This window comes from Poecile atricapillus, chromosome 1 (assembly GCF_030490865.1).
Source record: "Poecile atricapillus isolate bPoeAtr1 chromosome 1, bPoeAtr1.hap1, whole genome shotgun sequence".
In the NCBI taxonomy this organism is placed as follows: Eukaryota; Metazoa; Chordata; class Aves; order Passeriformes; family Paridae; genus Poecile; species Poecile atricapillus.
Genome location: NC_081249.1, coordinates 74,043,066 through 74,059,163, shown reverse-complemented (window position 1 = coordinate 74,059,163; position 16,098 = coordinate 74,043,066). Strand labels below are relative to the sequence as shown.

The 16,098-nt window shown below is 41.4% G+C and overlaps 1 protein-coding gene across 1 annotated transcript in view; it reads right to left on the bottom strand.

The window, feature by feature from the left end:
* The window catches only part of CWF19L2 (CWF19 like cell cycle control factor 2), a 61,724-nt gene extending 47,312 nt beyond the window's left edge, over positions 1-14,412 (bottom strand). The window contains exons 1-4 of the mRNA XM_058864526.1: positions 14,287-14,412; positions 2,426-2,536; positions 1,609-1,728; positions 105-212 (exon numbers count right to left, since the gene is read on the bottom strand). Coding sequence (XP_058720509.1) covers positions 105-212; positions 1,609-1,728; positions 2,426-2,536; positions 14,287-14,358 — 411 coding nt within the window. The 5' untranslated portion in view covers positions 14,359-14,412. The remainder of the gene's footprint in view (positions 1-104; positions 213-1,608; positions 1,729-2,425; positions 2,537-14,286) is intronic.
* Between the last annotated feature and the right edge of the window lie 1,686 nt (positions 14,413-16,098).

Below are 16,098 nucleotides of genomic sequence, written 5' to 3'. Positions count from 1 at the left end.
CTGTAAAATAGGTTTTGCTCAACAATCTGCAAAAGAGCTCCCAAGAAACCGAAGCACGTTTCACAAGATGAATTTATCTCTGGAGTAGTTGTGAGCCTGCCCACCTGCAGGGAAGGTTCTTTCGCAGCATCTGGTTGCTCGTCGACCTTCCAAGCCTCTTCTGTGTCATCTGACTGTGACACATTTGACTCAACCCATTCAACTGAAGAATCCTAAACAGAGAGTTTAATGTAAAGAATACACGTAATACCTTAACACACTACTTAATAACATGCAGTACTTAGCAATTATATTGATAATCAAAATTAAAGTTGATTAGCATTACTAATATATTACTGTTTAATATATTAAAATACTGATAATAAAACCAGAATATTGATATTCCCATAGAAGATTGTTCCATCGTGATCAAAATATTTCACTTCATGAGCACATCACAGCGTGCAACACTAGCGCATACTGGCAGTTTATTTGCATAACTCTGCTAAAATTAAAACAGTCAGAATAAAAACAAAATCAAAACCAATTGGATTTATGGCATAAGAAAAACAAAATTTTAAAAAATCTAAATGCATTACTAAGTATGTTTCACATTTAAAAAGTTAGATCAGTTACACAGCACAACATAAAGCATGGTACAACATGCTATTGCCTGCTATTTTTGTACCCAGCTTCCTACACTTGCACTTGCAAACAGTGTACTGAGATTTTTGACTTGAATCCAATAGGACTGCATTGAACAGTGTTTCTTTGCTATTCACATGAACCTGTCTAAAGAGTAAAAGACTTTGGATGGAAGTTACAGCCAGGACTGTGCTGCATCCTAGGAGTCCCTGTTGTGATCTGAAGGGTTTTGGTGACTCCCGTGGAGAAGGTGGGGCATTTGTGCCTTTGGTTACTTCCCACACTGATATTACAGTTTATCTCTGGTATTAACCCCTGAAAAATAAGTCTCATTGTAATGGACGTTCCTTCACTCCATAAAAGCAACTCTGAAAATTAAAACAGTGCTGCCTGACATGCACCAAAAACACTGGGAAGATGTTTTCCACAATGTGGCCAGAAGGCAGTACCCAGACTCCAAATGCAGTCTCTGCACTGTTTTGCCAGTGCCCTTCCATTTGAAGGCATGTCCTTACAGATTCAAATGTTCAAGTCCTTCAGACCCATGTACAACTCCCATGTTGTTGGGAGTGTACATGTCAAACATCTGTGGAAAAAGGCAGAGGTAGCTCGAGCTTAAAATCAAAGTCAACTATTTGCAATTTTAGATGCATCTTTCTATCATATACCACAGACTACAGGGTATCTGTGAAATTTTCCTCTCTATATCAGAATGTTTTAATTTTTTCTCTGCTGAAAAACTATAAATCCTTTAGTTCCTAATGAGTGAATTTACTATTATAAAATTCACAGGCACTCACATAACAGCCTATTTTAAATTGATTAAATACTCAGTACATTAAAACTGACACATTTTGCCGCAATTTTTCCCAACAGAAAATTATAAGAATAAGCCTTAATTTTACTAACCATGTGTACCCACAGGACTAAAATGGTTCAAGTTTTAACACTGTAATTTGAATTATTTTAAAATTTCTAACTTACCGAAGAACTATCAAGTAAGTCATCCTTCTTTTCAGACTTGTGTTTCTTACTTTTCTTCTTTTCTTTCTTAGCTTTTTTGGAATGTTTATCCTTTTTCTTTTTCTTCTGCACAGAATGTTCCTACAAGTAAATGTAAATGAGATCCAGTAAACCACATCACCCATATACAAAAAAATAATCAAAACCTACTTACCAAACCACACTCAAGAAAGGTAAAACACACATAAATACCTTTTATTTTTACTGCCCTCTCTCTTCTGTGGAGGGAGGGATAGGCTGGGGTGGTAGGGGCAAGGAGGGAGGGCATATGTCACAACCATAATCAATTTTTCTTCCCCCTCTTTTCATTGGAACTAAGGCACTACAACTAAAGAGATAATATCTACTACATTACATTTATTTTGGTCAAACCTGTTTTTTCAGGTATCAGTACACATCTTTCCATTGCTGAAATACCTGCACATTAAAAGGATGTGATATTCACAGGCTCCATTAAGGCTTCTCCTGTGAATGACTACAAATGAAACCGCTATGAAGCCTTGAATCCTTCAGATTTCTCCCAATGGGACTATCATTGTCTTATAGCACTCGCTTTTCTGAATTTGGTAGAAATTAAAGCTGGAATCGAATGACAGAATTTTTTAACTCCTGATGAATAAAAGATAATTTCTACCTTAAAAAAAAGCTAATATCAAAGCATAAAAAAATCAGAAATTGGGATGGATTAAAAGACCATCTTAAAGCCCTCCAAGTCTTCTGCTCATACAAACATTCTGTAAAGGTAACAATCCAATTCAATGATTTGCAATTTCATTACCTTTTCCAGTGGTTCCACACGTTCATTCACATCAGCAGGCATCCATGTATCTTCACCCCGCAGATTCTTCAGCAGCTTGCAACTCTCCTTCTTTTCATCACTACTTTTGGCCTAAGACAAACAGAGAAGAAAAATAACCAGGTGGAGCTGAGTAGCATTTCCTTACAGACACAGCTCTGCAAGCCACACTGACACAACATACACAATGGTGACAGCTGCATTTCAATCTTCAGAATGTTCCTCCCTTTCTAATTATGGAGATAAAACTAGAACTACTTTTACTATTTCTTCTGAAAAAAATAAACTGCAAACAGTTTCAATTCCTAAAAAGGATTTTTATACACCACATCAATAAAATAATTTTTTTTTCTGCATCTGAAGCTCACTCTTATGTTCAGCACAAACATGACCTTCAGAAGCAAGTTTACTTAAGTATAACCTGTCTTTAGGAAAGTCTTTATCCCATATATCCTATGCCATATATCACCATACCCTGTTTAAACAGGAGGTTTATATTACTTATATTACTACTACCCTAATTTTGTGTCAGATAAGTCTTGCAAATTTTAATGTGTTTTTGGGTTTCTATTTATTTGAGGGGTTTATTTTAAAGTAACTAAAATCAAAACAAAAACTAAAGGAAGAGTTTGGAATTCTTATCCTTAAACACCAACTTTTACCAGAAAGTGTTGTCAAATATAAGCCAAGAGAACACATGCAAGTTTAAGGAAGACCGATATTTAAAACAAACAAATAAAAAAGTCTCAGGAGATTGGACAACAGTTGAGGTCTTTCCTCCTGGCCAGCTACTAGTTCTCCAGATCCAAGCCTGTGCACTCCAAAAGACAGTAACCTCCCTACCAAAGGGCAATTTCTCTTGTTTTGATATAGCCAAGATGAAAATCTGCAGCTTTTGTCCTGACAGAAAACAATGCTTGCAAGAAGATGACCAATACACTGTAACGGTTCAAAGAACAGAAATACATGCTAAAAAAAATAAGATTAAAAGGTTTGTTTTTTTTAAGTGCTACCTCACATGATAGGACTGCTGTTGTGTTTCTGAACACTGGCATTAGCATACAGAAAGTGGCACAACACAATGAACAAAACAAAACAAAAAAAAAAAAAAAAAAAGCCCACTACATATCTGTACCCAAGCAAAATACCCTTTTAAATACCCTTTTAATTACCCTTTTAAATCTTCCTTGTCTACTTTCTCAGCAGCTCCATATGATAAAGATTCTAATGCACTAATGCAAGCAAAGCAAAGCTGCTACCCAGACTTCTTGATCTTAAATGAAGAAATATTGTAAAACAAACAAAAGATCATACAAATCAGCCTTAATAAAGAGGCCAAGACTGAGACTTTCATCTCCAGAATGAAGTTGACAGTCTACAAAGGTGAATGCTACCTCTTAAAATTCAAAAGGCAGGCATAAAGAAAGAGTGAGTTAAGAACACATTGAGACATCTATTCCAACACCAAAACATTGTCTAGTTTGTAAGTAAACGATGTAACAAAAGAATGAGCAGGACTACAATTCAGTGGAACAGCTGTTAAGTACAACATAGCATCACTAAAACCACCCAGGACTCCAAAAAATGCAGGTGTGTTTCCTCCAACTTCTCCATGCTACAGAGAGGTAACCCTGGCCACCCCAGGACATCTGGGACAACACCCTTGAAAATTCATGCAAAAATACATCAGATTGACATATTATCTTCTAGTCCATATAGACAATGATAACCCTTTTGTCTTAAAAATACGCTCATCTGACTAAAACAAAGTAACTAAACCTGCCACATTTTTGGACAAGCAAAGGATAATAACCTCAGCTTTGCAACTCACAAAATGTCCACAAGCCACAGACTACAAACTTAAAGCTTATAACTGGATAGAGATGAAACAATGGAGATAAAGGGAACCTAAATATAGTTCTAGATGGGAAAAAAAAACCCAACAAACAACAAAACTGTCTCTCCAAGCTTATTGCTCCACAAGGAAACACAAAACAAGTTGCCAAGTTGTAGACTGAAAATAAAGGGCAGGCTTTTCTGTATATTCCATTTCACTTGTGGTTGAGAACTGCAGCTGGAGTCAACAGCTCCTTCCACCCCTTTTGCAGTTCTCAGGCCCATAAATCTATAAATACTACAAATAAAGGCCACTCAAAATCAACTTGTCAACATGTCTTCATTGTAGATGCTCTCTGCCTGTCATGGGAGATTTAGCCTCTTATTTCCTATAACAAGTATATTTTAAATAACATTACTATATTCTTCATACTACCAAAGTTACAAATAAACATGGCATAAAATGAGGTAATGTTATAAGTAAGACACAAACTGAGCTTTTATACTTTTTATTGGATCTAAAAATAAACAAAATAAATGAAGGCAAGTATTTAAGTAATTGAGACACATAATTCTAATGAAAGAGGTGATTCATCATTTTGGCTGAAGTACACAAATACTAATTTAGAACACAGATTGACTAGAAATCACCATCAGACTACAGATTGCTGTCTCCTAAATACTAAATGAAACAGGACTGGACAAGATGGATGTGTAGTGGCAGATTGACCACCAGGCTATTAAAAAGGAAAAGACAGAAACAAAACCATCAGATGAACATTTGTGTCTCCTAGACAAGGATACAAAATATAGAAGATTCTTAACAATATATCTATGCAAAATCAAATAAAAAGAAAGAAAAAGAAAAAAGAAAAAAGAAAAAATTAAGAACAATGCCTAGAGATCTAAAAATACGAAAGAAGTTATAATTTCACCTAAATTATCATTTTAACACAAGTCAAGAAAGTTAATAGCAATACCCTCTAAATCTTTCTGTCTCTAAAATCTAGCTCCCTTAGATTATAATATTCAATTTTTATTGTAAGTGATGCTTTCCCCTCACACACACACAATTACTTCATGTGGAAGTGAGGTGGAAAATCTGCCTACACTACTTTATTAGCTTCAAAACCTACCTTTATATTCTACTTTTCTTTTCAAAAGCTGCAGGGCTTACTAGCATGTCATAAAATGTGAAAAAGAAAGAAAAACTAATTAATTCTCCTGTCACATTTACCACTCTATCTATGAGGACCAACTCTAATAGTTTCATATGTGTCGACCCAGAGAAGTCCAAGCGTTTAATTCACATTAAGGCTCATTAATACTTACAATACCATAAGAATATCCAATAATTTATGCTTTCCCCTTTACAAATGAGGTACATTTTAGGTCATCACAGCAACATTTTTCAGTTTTTTCTCCATAAATAGGAGATGATACATTTCTGAAATACCTGTTTTAAAAGCAATGCCTTAATTATGCAAATGCCTGTGCATGTACACATGAACACATTATGAGCAACAACGTGTCAAAGAGGGACAAGTATCATGCTACACTACACACGTCTGCAACATCCTAATAAAATTGCTCATGGTCTCCTTTGCAACAAAAACAAGGTGAAGTTTAAGGCTGGCAAGGCACTCTGCAAGGTCTGCTATTAACATGCTATAGAAACAATGTCTGCAATGTTTGCCATGGTTGAAGAGAGACAAATTTTACAGTCTTTACCACAAGTAGGCAAAAGGGGTTTGAATTTCACAGATCCATCTGAATGTGGGAGGAAAACCAGTTCAAGGAAAGTGCTTTCTGGTTTCCATCAAGGAGGTCATCAAGGCCAGACTGCCAAGTAGCTGACAACACAATCTACTAAATGAAGAATTAAATTTGCTCCAAAGCAGCCTGTAATACACTGCAGATGGAAAACCCAAAAGCTATAAAAATTACATCATTCCACACCAGGAAGAAGCAGAAAAGATCAAAGACACCGCCAACAGCCAAGTTAAAGGTCACACGATAAACGGAGCTTAAATGCTGTTATACAGCAGTCCCTCAAGGATGTCCAGAAGGGATGGAGGGACGTCACCTAGAGCTAAAAATTCCCTCCCCAGCCCACAGAAACCCCAACCAACACTCTTTCCTGACCTCAACTCTATTTACTGTTTCAGCTCTCATGAAGGCCAGGAAAAGTTTTCCGTACCACTACCAAGACCTTGCAATTTTCCACCTATAACTGTGGTCAACCTCTAGTTCTTTAAATGATAATCACCATGACTCAATAGTCAACTTCTTCATCCAAAAGAAGAAAGACTCCCTTTTCAAGCAATCAGAAGAAAATCTACAGCATATGAGACCATTACAGTATCACAAAACCATTCAATAGAGAGAGCACCAGCTAAGCTGCTGTCCTGGCCACCTGCCACTGAAAGGCAGAGCTCCATTCCCACACCTCTCCTCTCTGCACTACCCCTCACATGTTCCCACCACCTTACCCACCCAGGCCTGTTCTTGCACTCCAGCCTCAGGCAAAGGCACTTCCAGGACCACCCTGACACAAGATAAATCCCACCAAAAGCACGGTGCAGCTTCCTGCAGAACAAGTTTACAAGTTGCCACTCTAGCATGGTCATCAGGGCTACCAGTTTAAGCACACGAAACAAAGGGAGAAAGTGCACTATGGGGAAAAGAAGCGTGGAAAAAACTTCCTTTCGGCAACAGCTTTCTGTTAGGAAAGTTCAAAAAAACTAACACCTATCCAGTCTTTCAGACACCAACATAAGGCATTCAAAGTATCTACAATGAGCTTTTCTTTCTAATTTCAAGATCATCTCCCATGCTATCATACAAACCACTCTTTTAACTGTTCTGATAATTAGCTATCAGAAAGGTTGCTGTAGCATTATTATTATTATGTAGTATTACCCTTCCAGTTTCCATCACCCCAAAGCTCAGGGACAGAGAGCCCTGGTTACATGAGTGCTTACTTCCAGGGAACTTGAACATACCCTTCTTTTCAGTTCTGATGCTTTTATACCAATTCTCTGTCTGAATAACACACTTATTTTTGTGAATGCTTGGATTATTTTTCTAGTCTCAATACTCAAATTATTTCTACATCCACAAAGATTTCCCAAGGAGGACTGCAGTGGAAACACAAGAAAGAGCTTAGCTTCCAGCCCAACTTGGCAACTTGCAACTGAGTCAGAGAGCTGCCTGCGCCACCACCTCCCCCAGACACAGCTTTGCCAACTGGAAATGTCACCACTCTTGTCATTTTCACCTGCCAAAAGGCACAGAAGAAAGGTCACTGGAGTGACTATCACTTCTATCATTTAAGCTTCTTGTGATCAATAATCAAAAGTCAGATGTGATTTGAAGAGAGGCTGCAGGAGATGTCAGCCTTCAGAAAACATCTGGGAGGCAGCAGCAGTTCTGCTGGTACACGTGCAGACACAAGACATAAACAGAAGCTGTTACTGCCAGGAAACCATAAGCAGGTATTTCTTGTTAATGTAGGACCTCTCCACTGCTGTGGCAAAGCAAGCTCCAGAGGAAGGCCTTACAGAATATAGCAATGAAGATATCTGTCTTCATCACTGACCTTCAAAAACGACAGGTCTGTTCAAAGATGTTGCTGCAAAAATGCATAGGGGTTCTCTGACAAAAGTCTGAAAATCTTTTGTGAAAAGGCAGTATTCACTTCTCAGTACTACTACTCTTCTAATGTCACAGATTTAAGTGCTTTAGTACTTATTTCCTTCAGCACATACAGTTAGGGATGTAACACTTCATGAAGGATTTAAAAGGGAAAAAAATGTAAAAGGAGGTGCTTACTATTACAGCACAGAAGCAACTATAATCCCTAGCAGAGATATGTTTTGCTACTAATTTCTGCCTAAGGCGAAATTTCTGTAATTTTCCACTGAAAACTGCAATGTAAAATACTGCCAAACACCCCATCACCTCAGCAAATACTGATCACTGCAAAAAGCCAAAAGTTAGGCTTTTAGGAGGAAATACCTGATCATACTTCACCAGCAAAACCTGCTGATATCACAGCTTCTTTAGAGCTCTAATACTGTGAACTCAGTGATACTGTTATACACTCTTTATTGTTTGCTTTTCTTTAAGTTGTACTTTCAAAGAAAATAAATGTAAGTCTAATCAAAAGCATCAAACAAGAGGTTTCCAAAAATAATGGCTTGCAAATCCCAAATTGATTTTTTCAGAAATATAAATAAGTTTCAGAATTACAAATAAGTAAAACTAAACACATAATTTCTTGTTTGTACAATGAACTTGTTTTATGGTATCAATTTATTTTCATTGCTTCAATAATATACATTATTTGACTGAGGTCTTATTTATCTACACTCAACTTCCAATCTGTCAGTAATCCTTAAAAATTAAAAGGCAGGATTTTCTGCACAAGGAATGTTCAAATCACATCAACCCCAGAGGCCAAAGACTGAAGGACTCAAAGTCCATGGAAAAAACCCCAAATAACAGAAGAGCAACCCTAAAATACAAAAACACCATATGATACAACAGATGCTAGAATTATCCAAAATTTGAAGTCTTAATAAGAAATGTTCATGTCTAGGAAAAATACACATCTCTGCATTTACCACAACACCCATCAGATTATTTTCTTGCTGTAAACTTGTAAGCCAAAATAGCAGTGTCATGAACTATTGTGCTAATCAAAACAAGATGCTATTTCTGAAGCTTTATAATAATTTGCATGTCAACACTTAATTATTTGATCACTGATCATTATCCTAAACATTATCAGCCACTGGGTTTTATCAGTGCAGTTTGGAAGACAGACTACACAAATATAAGAACACACTTCCAAGATTTAAAAGAGAATTCTTGATCAATGAATTGTGTGGCATTTCGGTTCATCAAAACAAGTGCAAGTTCAGTATTTCCTAACAAAAAACTCCTTAAGGTGAGTTGGCTGAACATCTCATCTTTCCAGAAACAGATCTGCCAAAGTACAGTTATTTCTGCAAATTTCTCAGAATACCAGAAGCAAAGACTACACTGCTTTCCAACTGTCTTTTCCAAAGTAAAGGGCTTCCAGGATTACAATCACCAAATAATTGTCTTGACAATGCTAGCCAGCTGTGATAAATTCCTGCTAATCTCTTGCTGCTTTTCTAAGCAAGACAATCAAAACACATTGAGAAAAAGTCTTGCATTATAGTTTTCTCACAGTTCTGTTCATAGAATCATAGAATATCCTGAGTTGGAAGGGACCCACAATGATCACCAATGTCCGTCTCCTGGCCCTGCACAGGACACCCCAGGAGTCACACCATGTGCTTGAGAGTGTTGTCCAAACACTTCTTGAACTCTGCCAGGCTGGTGCTGTGAGCAGTTCCCTGGGGAGCTGTTCCAGTGCCCAAACACCCTCTGGGTGAAGAGCCTTTTCTTTATACCCAACTTAAACCTCCCCTGACTCAACTTCAGGTTGTTCCTAGGGGTCCTGTCTCTGGTCACCACAGAGATCAGTGCCTGCCCCCCCTCTTCCCTTCACAAGGAAGCTGCAGACTGCAATGAGGTCTGTCCTCAGTCTCCTCCAGGCTGAACAGACCAAGTGACCTCAGTCAGTCCTCATACGCCTGCAACCTCTAAGCCCTTCACTGTATTTGTGGCCTTTCTTTGGACACTCTCCAATAGTTTAATGTCTTTCTTGCATTGTGGCACCCAGAACTGCCCCCAGCACTTGAGGTGAGGCCACCCCAGCTCAGAGCAGAGCAGGACAATCCCCTCCCTTGCCCAGCTGGCTGTTCACTGCAGCAGGCAGTCCAGCCATAATCAAAGCAAAGCAGAGAAAGTCAATACGCTTAGGACATTAATCTGCTCTCACACAGGCGGCAACAAGTCAAGTCCATTTCTGAAAAGCCGACAGCAGAGTATTGGCATGGCAACTATGACATCCTCATGCTTTCACATTATAAAATGCTAAATTGACTTTTCAGAAATAACAGAGTAGCTACAGGAGAAGTCTTTAAAATGTTGCCCTTTTACATAGCTATATTAGGTTATTGGACCCATAAATGGGAAGAGGAAAGACAAAATGAGTTTTTAAAAAAAAAAAGTTTCGTCCCTAAATTTCTCTAACAGCCAAATTAATAATAAAGGAATCTCTACAGCTTCCTTTGGCCCACAAGGACTTGTATAGGATAAAATGCTGCTGATGCATTTTTACTAACAGATTCTAAAACTTTGGTATAGAAAATGGGGCAGGGGGAGAAATTCCCAACCTTCAATATGTCCTCACCTTACTTCAACTTTTTGTTCTTACTGCAAGGAAAAGAAACAGTTCAAAGACATTCATAAGATGATGAACACAGCAATTCCACAAGCAACAGCAAAGAAAACCATTTGATCATTAACGTATTCAGTAATCATTTCAGTATTACCCAACACACCCAAGAGAACCTCTGAAAATCAGAGAATCTGACTTAGCTTTAAGTTGCTTGGAAGTGAAAACAACAATCTGGAAATATAACACAGACTCCAGTAAGAAGCTGAAAAGTCACCTTGGGAAAGTTTCTCATCAGCCATACAGGGACCAAGCATCTCTAATGGTTAACTTCTGTAGAAAGCAACCGCATTGTCCCCAGATCCATTCCTACACTCCATGAAAAATGACTTGAAAAATCACAGTTGCTAGTACTTCATAAATTATACTCCATTCTGTTTCCCTGTATTGGATTTCTCAGTGCTATGACAACCTCAGAACTGATAAGCTAAGCTAGTATACCAACTAAAAATTGTCCAGCAACGCTCAGGGAAGCTGCAGTGTATACAGGCTTAAGTTTAAAGTGAGCCATCTCCAAAATATTCCTGCATCCTCCAGCAATTTGAGGCTCAACAACTTTTCAATCAACACCTTTCAATATATATTTTAGATTTTAGGCTATTCTTGTCTGGATGGAAGTGCAGTGCCAGTATTTGCAACATTCTATGAAAGAGACCCACAATTTCTCTGTGCATTGTCTGAAAGTTCACTTCTTTTGTCTGCTTTAAGCCGGCTACCTGCAAAATCCTTAATATAATCTAGTTCTTAACCTGGAAGAACCAGCAGATAGCATTTCTCTATTCCCTTTCCGCATCATTTAACAATTTTACAGAACTCTCTTGTATTAACTTTATTTTCAGCCTGTCTTTCCTTGTCTCAAAACCTCTTGAGTCCTCGGACAGCCTGCACTAAGATCATGTCTGCACCTTTCTTCCTGCCTTCTCCAAGAAGTTTGGTTCTTCTTGAGATGCTGGGACCAGGGCTGCATAAGCTATTTGATATTACACAGAAATGGGTAATGTGTCTGTGCAACCACTTCCTTTGTTCTTTACCCCTCTCACAGTAGTTCTAACACTTGATCAGCTTTTGTCTAAGCAACAATGTAGCATCTTTATAGAGCTATTCACTCCCCAGTTTTTAGTTTTGAACGGTGAAAGCCAACTCTGAGCACACTGATGTACAAAGAAAATCAGTGTTTGCCTTACTCCAGAAAATTAGGGCTGTACACTGGGTTTTCTTTAGTATCACACAAATATTGCAGATGCATTTTTAAGTTATTCACGTAGGAGTAATTTGTATTCATGGCATTTAAAAAATATGCTGAACAATACAATGATGGTCTGCTTCTTGTTCAAGTCAAAGAAAATTGCAAAATTCAACAAAGATCCTACATAAATACCTTTTAATACACCACAGCTTAGCAAAAAGAAAATATATCAGATTTGGTTTCATTCTAAAAACTCCAAACCACTTCCTCTAATATTCTTCAGCAAGGCTGATGAGCAGAATCTAAACCTACGAGAATATATTAACAGTGAGAGCTAGGACCTATGAAGCTACATCAAAACTACGTAGTATGACCTATGAAGTATCATCAAAGAACTCTTTGAGACATATCCTAACAGTGGAGTGAGAAGTGTAGCCCCCCTGCTCAAGATACCAAACTTTCTAGCAGGTACTGGAACTCTGCCAAGGACAACCTGTGCCCCAGGCAAAAGGCCATGACCTGGCGCTGTCCCTTTGCACAACAGCAAGATCTTTGGGGCCAGCCAGGAGAGCAGACACTCAGAGACACTGCAGGAGCCAAGGATACAGCAGGAGGACCCCAGACCATGGCACACTTAGACAGCAAGAGTATGAGAGCTTAGGGATTCAGTTGTTCAAGTCCCTCCTTGGAGGCATCCAGCTCAAGCTGGCTTTATCTTCTGTACCATGATTAAGTTGTTCTAAGGAACCAGATGTCTCTGACTCTGCTATGGAAAACCTGGGGTCAAGCTCACATGGGAAACTTGTCTGACTGAGTGTGAATGTTGTGTGAAGGGAGTCAAGCAGAGCATGTATTGGCTCACTGGAGCTGCCCTCTGCAAAGGGGCTTCAGTGCCAGCAGTGACAGCCTCAGGTGGTGGCAGTGTACCCTGGGTGGGGCACTGTGCTTCCTGAATGATCAGACAAGAGAAAACTTAACGCTGTCACTGGAGTTTTTCAAGACATTACTGAACAGAGGAATAAATAATCTCACCTAGGTTCCCTTTCCCACAAGGGGTTGGACCAAGTGATCTTTCAAGGCCTTTCCAGCCAGGGCTGTTCTAGGATTCTGAGCCAGTGGCACCGGCCCAGGCAGCTTGCTGTACAAATGGCACCAGCTGAGAAGGAAAGGTAAAGTAGGATAATAGTGCCCTACATAAGGTTTGCTTGCTGGTAAGTGTATTTTCTGAACATCCAAGAGGTTGAACTGAGCAAAGGAGCACTCTTAAACATATACAGCAGTTTAAGTAAAGCAACAGACAATAACATCCACAAACTTTTGCAGGGTAGCATGACTCACTATTACTAAGTTAAACGAACTTGCCTTCAACTGCTTGTCAAAAGGGGCAAAATCACTGAAGGGAACTTTTATTGCCAAGAAATGGTTCCACAACTGCACAAGGGAGATGCCCACATGATACATTACATGAAATATTCTCTCTTTCTGCTTTACCTTGAGAAAAGGCATCACTATTGTGTAAGCAGCAGCTATTCAGGCCATTTTTCCACTACTTTTTTTCTGACAATATCTTTGCCCAGTAAGATTCGGCTGCTGCTTACCCTGGCCTTCCTTTTGTCAAAAACCCATCATCACAACCTCATTCTCTTTCCACACTCTGTCCTTCTCTTACACTTCTCTTCTTATCCCCCCCTTAAACCCCAAAACAAACCATGTCACTTAAGTGATGTGCCACTTATGACTTCAGCATTCACTCTACTGACAAGTCACAACAAGAATCACCACAAATACCAAAACCAGCATATAGGCAGGTTTTGAACAAAATGCATCAGGATTAGCATGGTGCAAATCACAGCAGCTCTACCAAAGCACCTGTGAGTGGGAGCCTCCTAATTCTTGTCTTACAGTACAGTAATGTATCACCAGGCAAGTAATTGATCCTATGAAATCAGGCTCCCACTTCTTAACACACGCACAGAACTTCAAGTTATCACCACTCCATGACCAGAACGTTGCAATGGAGGGATACAGGCTCTTTAGGGAAGACAGGCCACAAGACATGGAGAAGGAGTCGCCTTTTAGGACTCACTAAAGGAAAGGCTGAGAGCTGGGCCTGTTCAGGCTAGAGAAGGCCGGGGAATGAGGGTGGTGCCATCTTATCAATGTATAAAGAAACCTGAAGAGAGAATGTAAAGACGACCGACTCCGGCTCTGTCCAAAGGTGTAAGCACAGAAATACATAAGTCAAACACCAAGAGGATCAATACCGCAAGTGGGAAAACGCACGAAATCAAGTGGGTGTCACTCAGAAATTCCAGACCACGTCCTGCCACAGTCGGTGCCGCAGCCCAGCTCCCCTCCCCACCGAAGGGGCTCACCCCACGGCGCCCCCACGCACAGACCCCGCGCAGCACCCAGCGCCAAGCCCGGGCAGCTGGGGGTGCTGAGCGGCTCCGGGGCAAGGCTGGGCCGGGCCGGTCACCCCACCTGCGCCAGCAGCGCCTCCCGCTCCCGCTGCCGCTGCTGCCGGCTCCGCTCGCCCTCCGGCCCGGACGCCATCCGCACAGCCCGCCGGAAGCCGCGCGGCGCCCGTACGGCAGCCCCGCCGCGACACTGTCGTGAACAGCGGCCCGGGCAATGGCACCTCCCGACGGGGCTGCGGGGCACAGCGGGGTGGCGGGGACAGCGGGGACAGCGGGGACAGCGGGGACAGGAGGGCACGGGGCACGGCGGGGACCTCCCGGAGCCGGGTTCTGGTGCCGGGCCCCTCAGCCCCTCTGCTCTCGCCGGCGTCCGTCGCGACGCGCTCGGCTCATGACAGGGTTATGGAATCAGAGTATCCTGAGTTGTGTAGGATCATCGAATCCAATGCAATGAGGTCTCCCCTCAGTCTCCTCCAGGCTGAACAGACCAAATTACACCAGCTGCTCCTCCTACGGCTTCCCCTCAAGCCCTTCATCATCTTTGTTGCCCTCCTTTGGATACTCTCCAATAGTTTAATGTCTTTTTTATACTGTGGCACCCAGAACTGCCCCCAGCACTGAGGTGAGGCTGCCCCAGCTCAGAGCAGAGCAGGACAATCCCCTCCCTTGCCCGGCTGTGATGCTGTGCCTGATGCCCCCCAGGACAGGGTTGGCCCTCCTGGCTGCCAGGGCACTGCTGGCTCATGTTCAACCTTCTGCCAGCCAGGACCCCCAGGTCCCTTTGTGCAGCGCTGCTCTCCTGCATCTCATCCCCCACTCTGTCCATATATCCAGGGCTGCTCCATCCCACACACCCAGGTGGGTTCCCCACACCTTGCTCAGAGCTAACCAGCCTCACAAGTGGAGGTCACAGCAAATGCCATGTCATGGCCCAGCAGCTTATTGGAACCGTGTGCTGCTTGACCGACAGGACCACGCAGTCCTGCAATGGGCATTAAGAAAATTTACCTGCCCAATCATCCAGAAGACTCTCCAGCACTCACACTCACACCACCTGAGCTGTCCCTGGCAACTACACACCCCATAGTCAGACAAGGTTTCCATACCACCTCGACCTCAGGTTTCCTATAGCAAAGTCTCAGATGTCTCAGTCCTTAAAATCGTTTAATCATGGTACCACAACAAAATAACAGTTTGAGCTGGGTGCCTTCAAGGAGTGACCCCAAACCTCAGTGCTCTTATACCCTCAGAAGCACAGTCCAAGCAGAGTCATGTCTGGAACCCTTGGCTCCTTCCATGTCCCTGAGTGCCTGGGCACCTGGCTGGCACCACATGTCCCTGTGCCCTTAGGCAGTTTCACGATCTCTTGCTTCAGGCTGAGGCTTCTCTCTAGTGCTCAGCCTGCAGCTGCACACAGAGCCCTAAATGTAATCCTCAGCAATGGGATACTGACATCCAGGCTCATCCCTCCGGCCGGGCTGAATTCCCTTGCGCAGGCTCTGGCCTGCTTGTCCAGACTGGCACTAATGAGAGCAAACAAGGGAACGTGGCCCAAGATGCTCACAGGTTCCAGTGCCATGCAGTGCCCAGTGCTCCCCATTGCTGTGAACACCTCCAGGTGATCTTCCAGACACTTTCTTGCCCGTTAGCAGCCAGTTCAGTGCATCCATGCTAGACTGTGACCTCTGCAATGTCAGGGTGCCAGCTGCTCAGAATGTACCTGGGTGAGCAGAGGGAAATTCAAAAATAGGTGTGTTCAAGCACTTGAAAGTTGCAGCTGGCCAAGAGTATTTGACAGGGCTTCTATGCCTCTGGTGAAGCAAATGTTTATCTGGGACCTAATTTCTTTGGGATGAGATCAGAGCATTAGTAATGT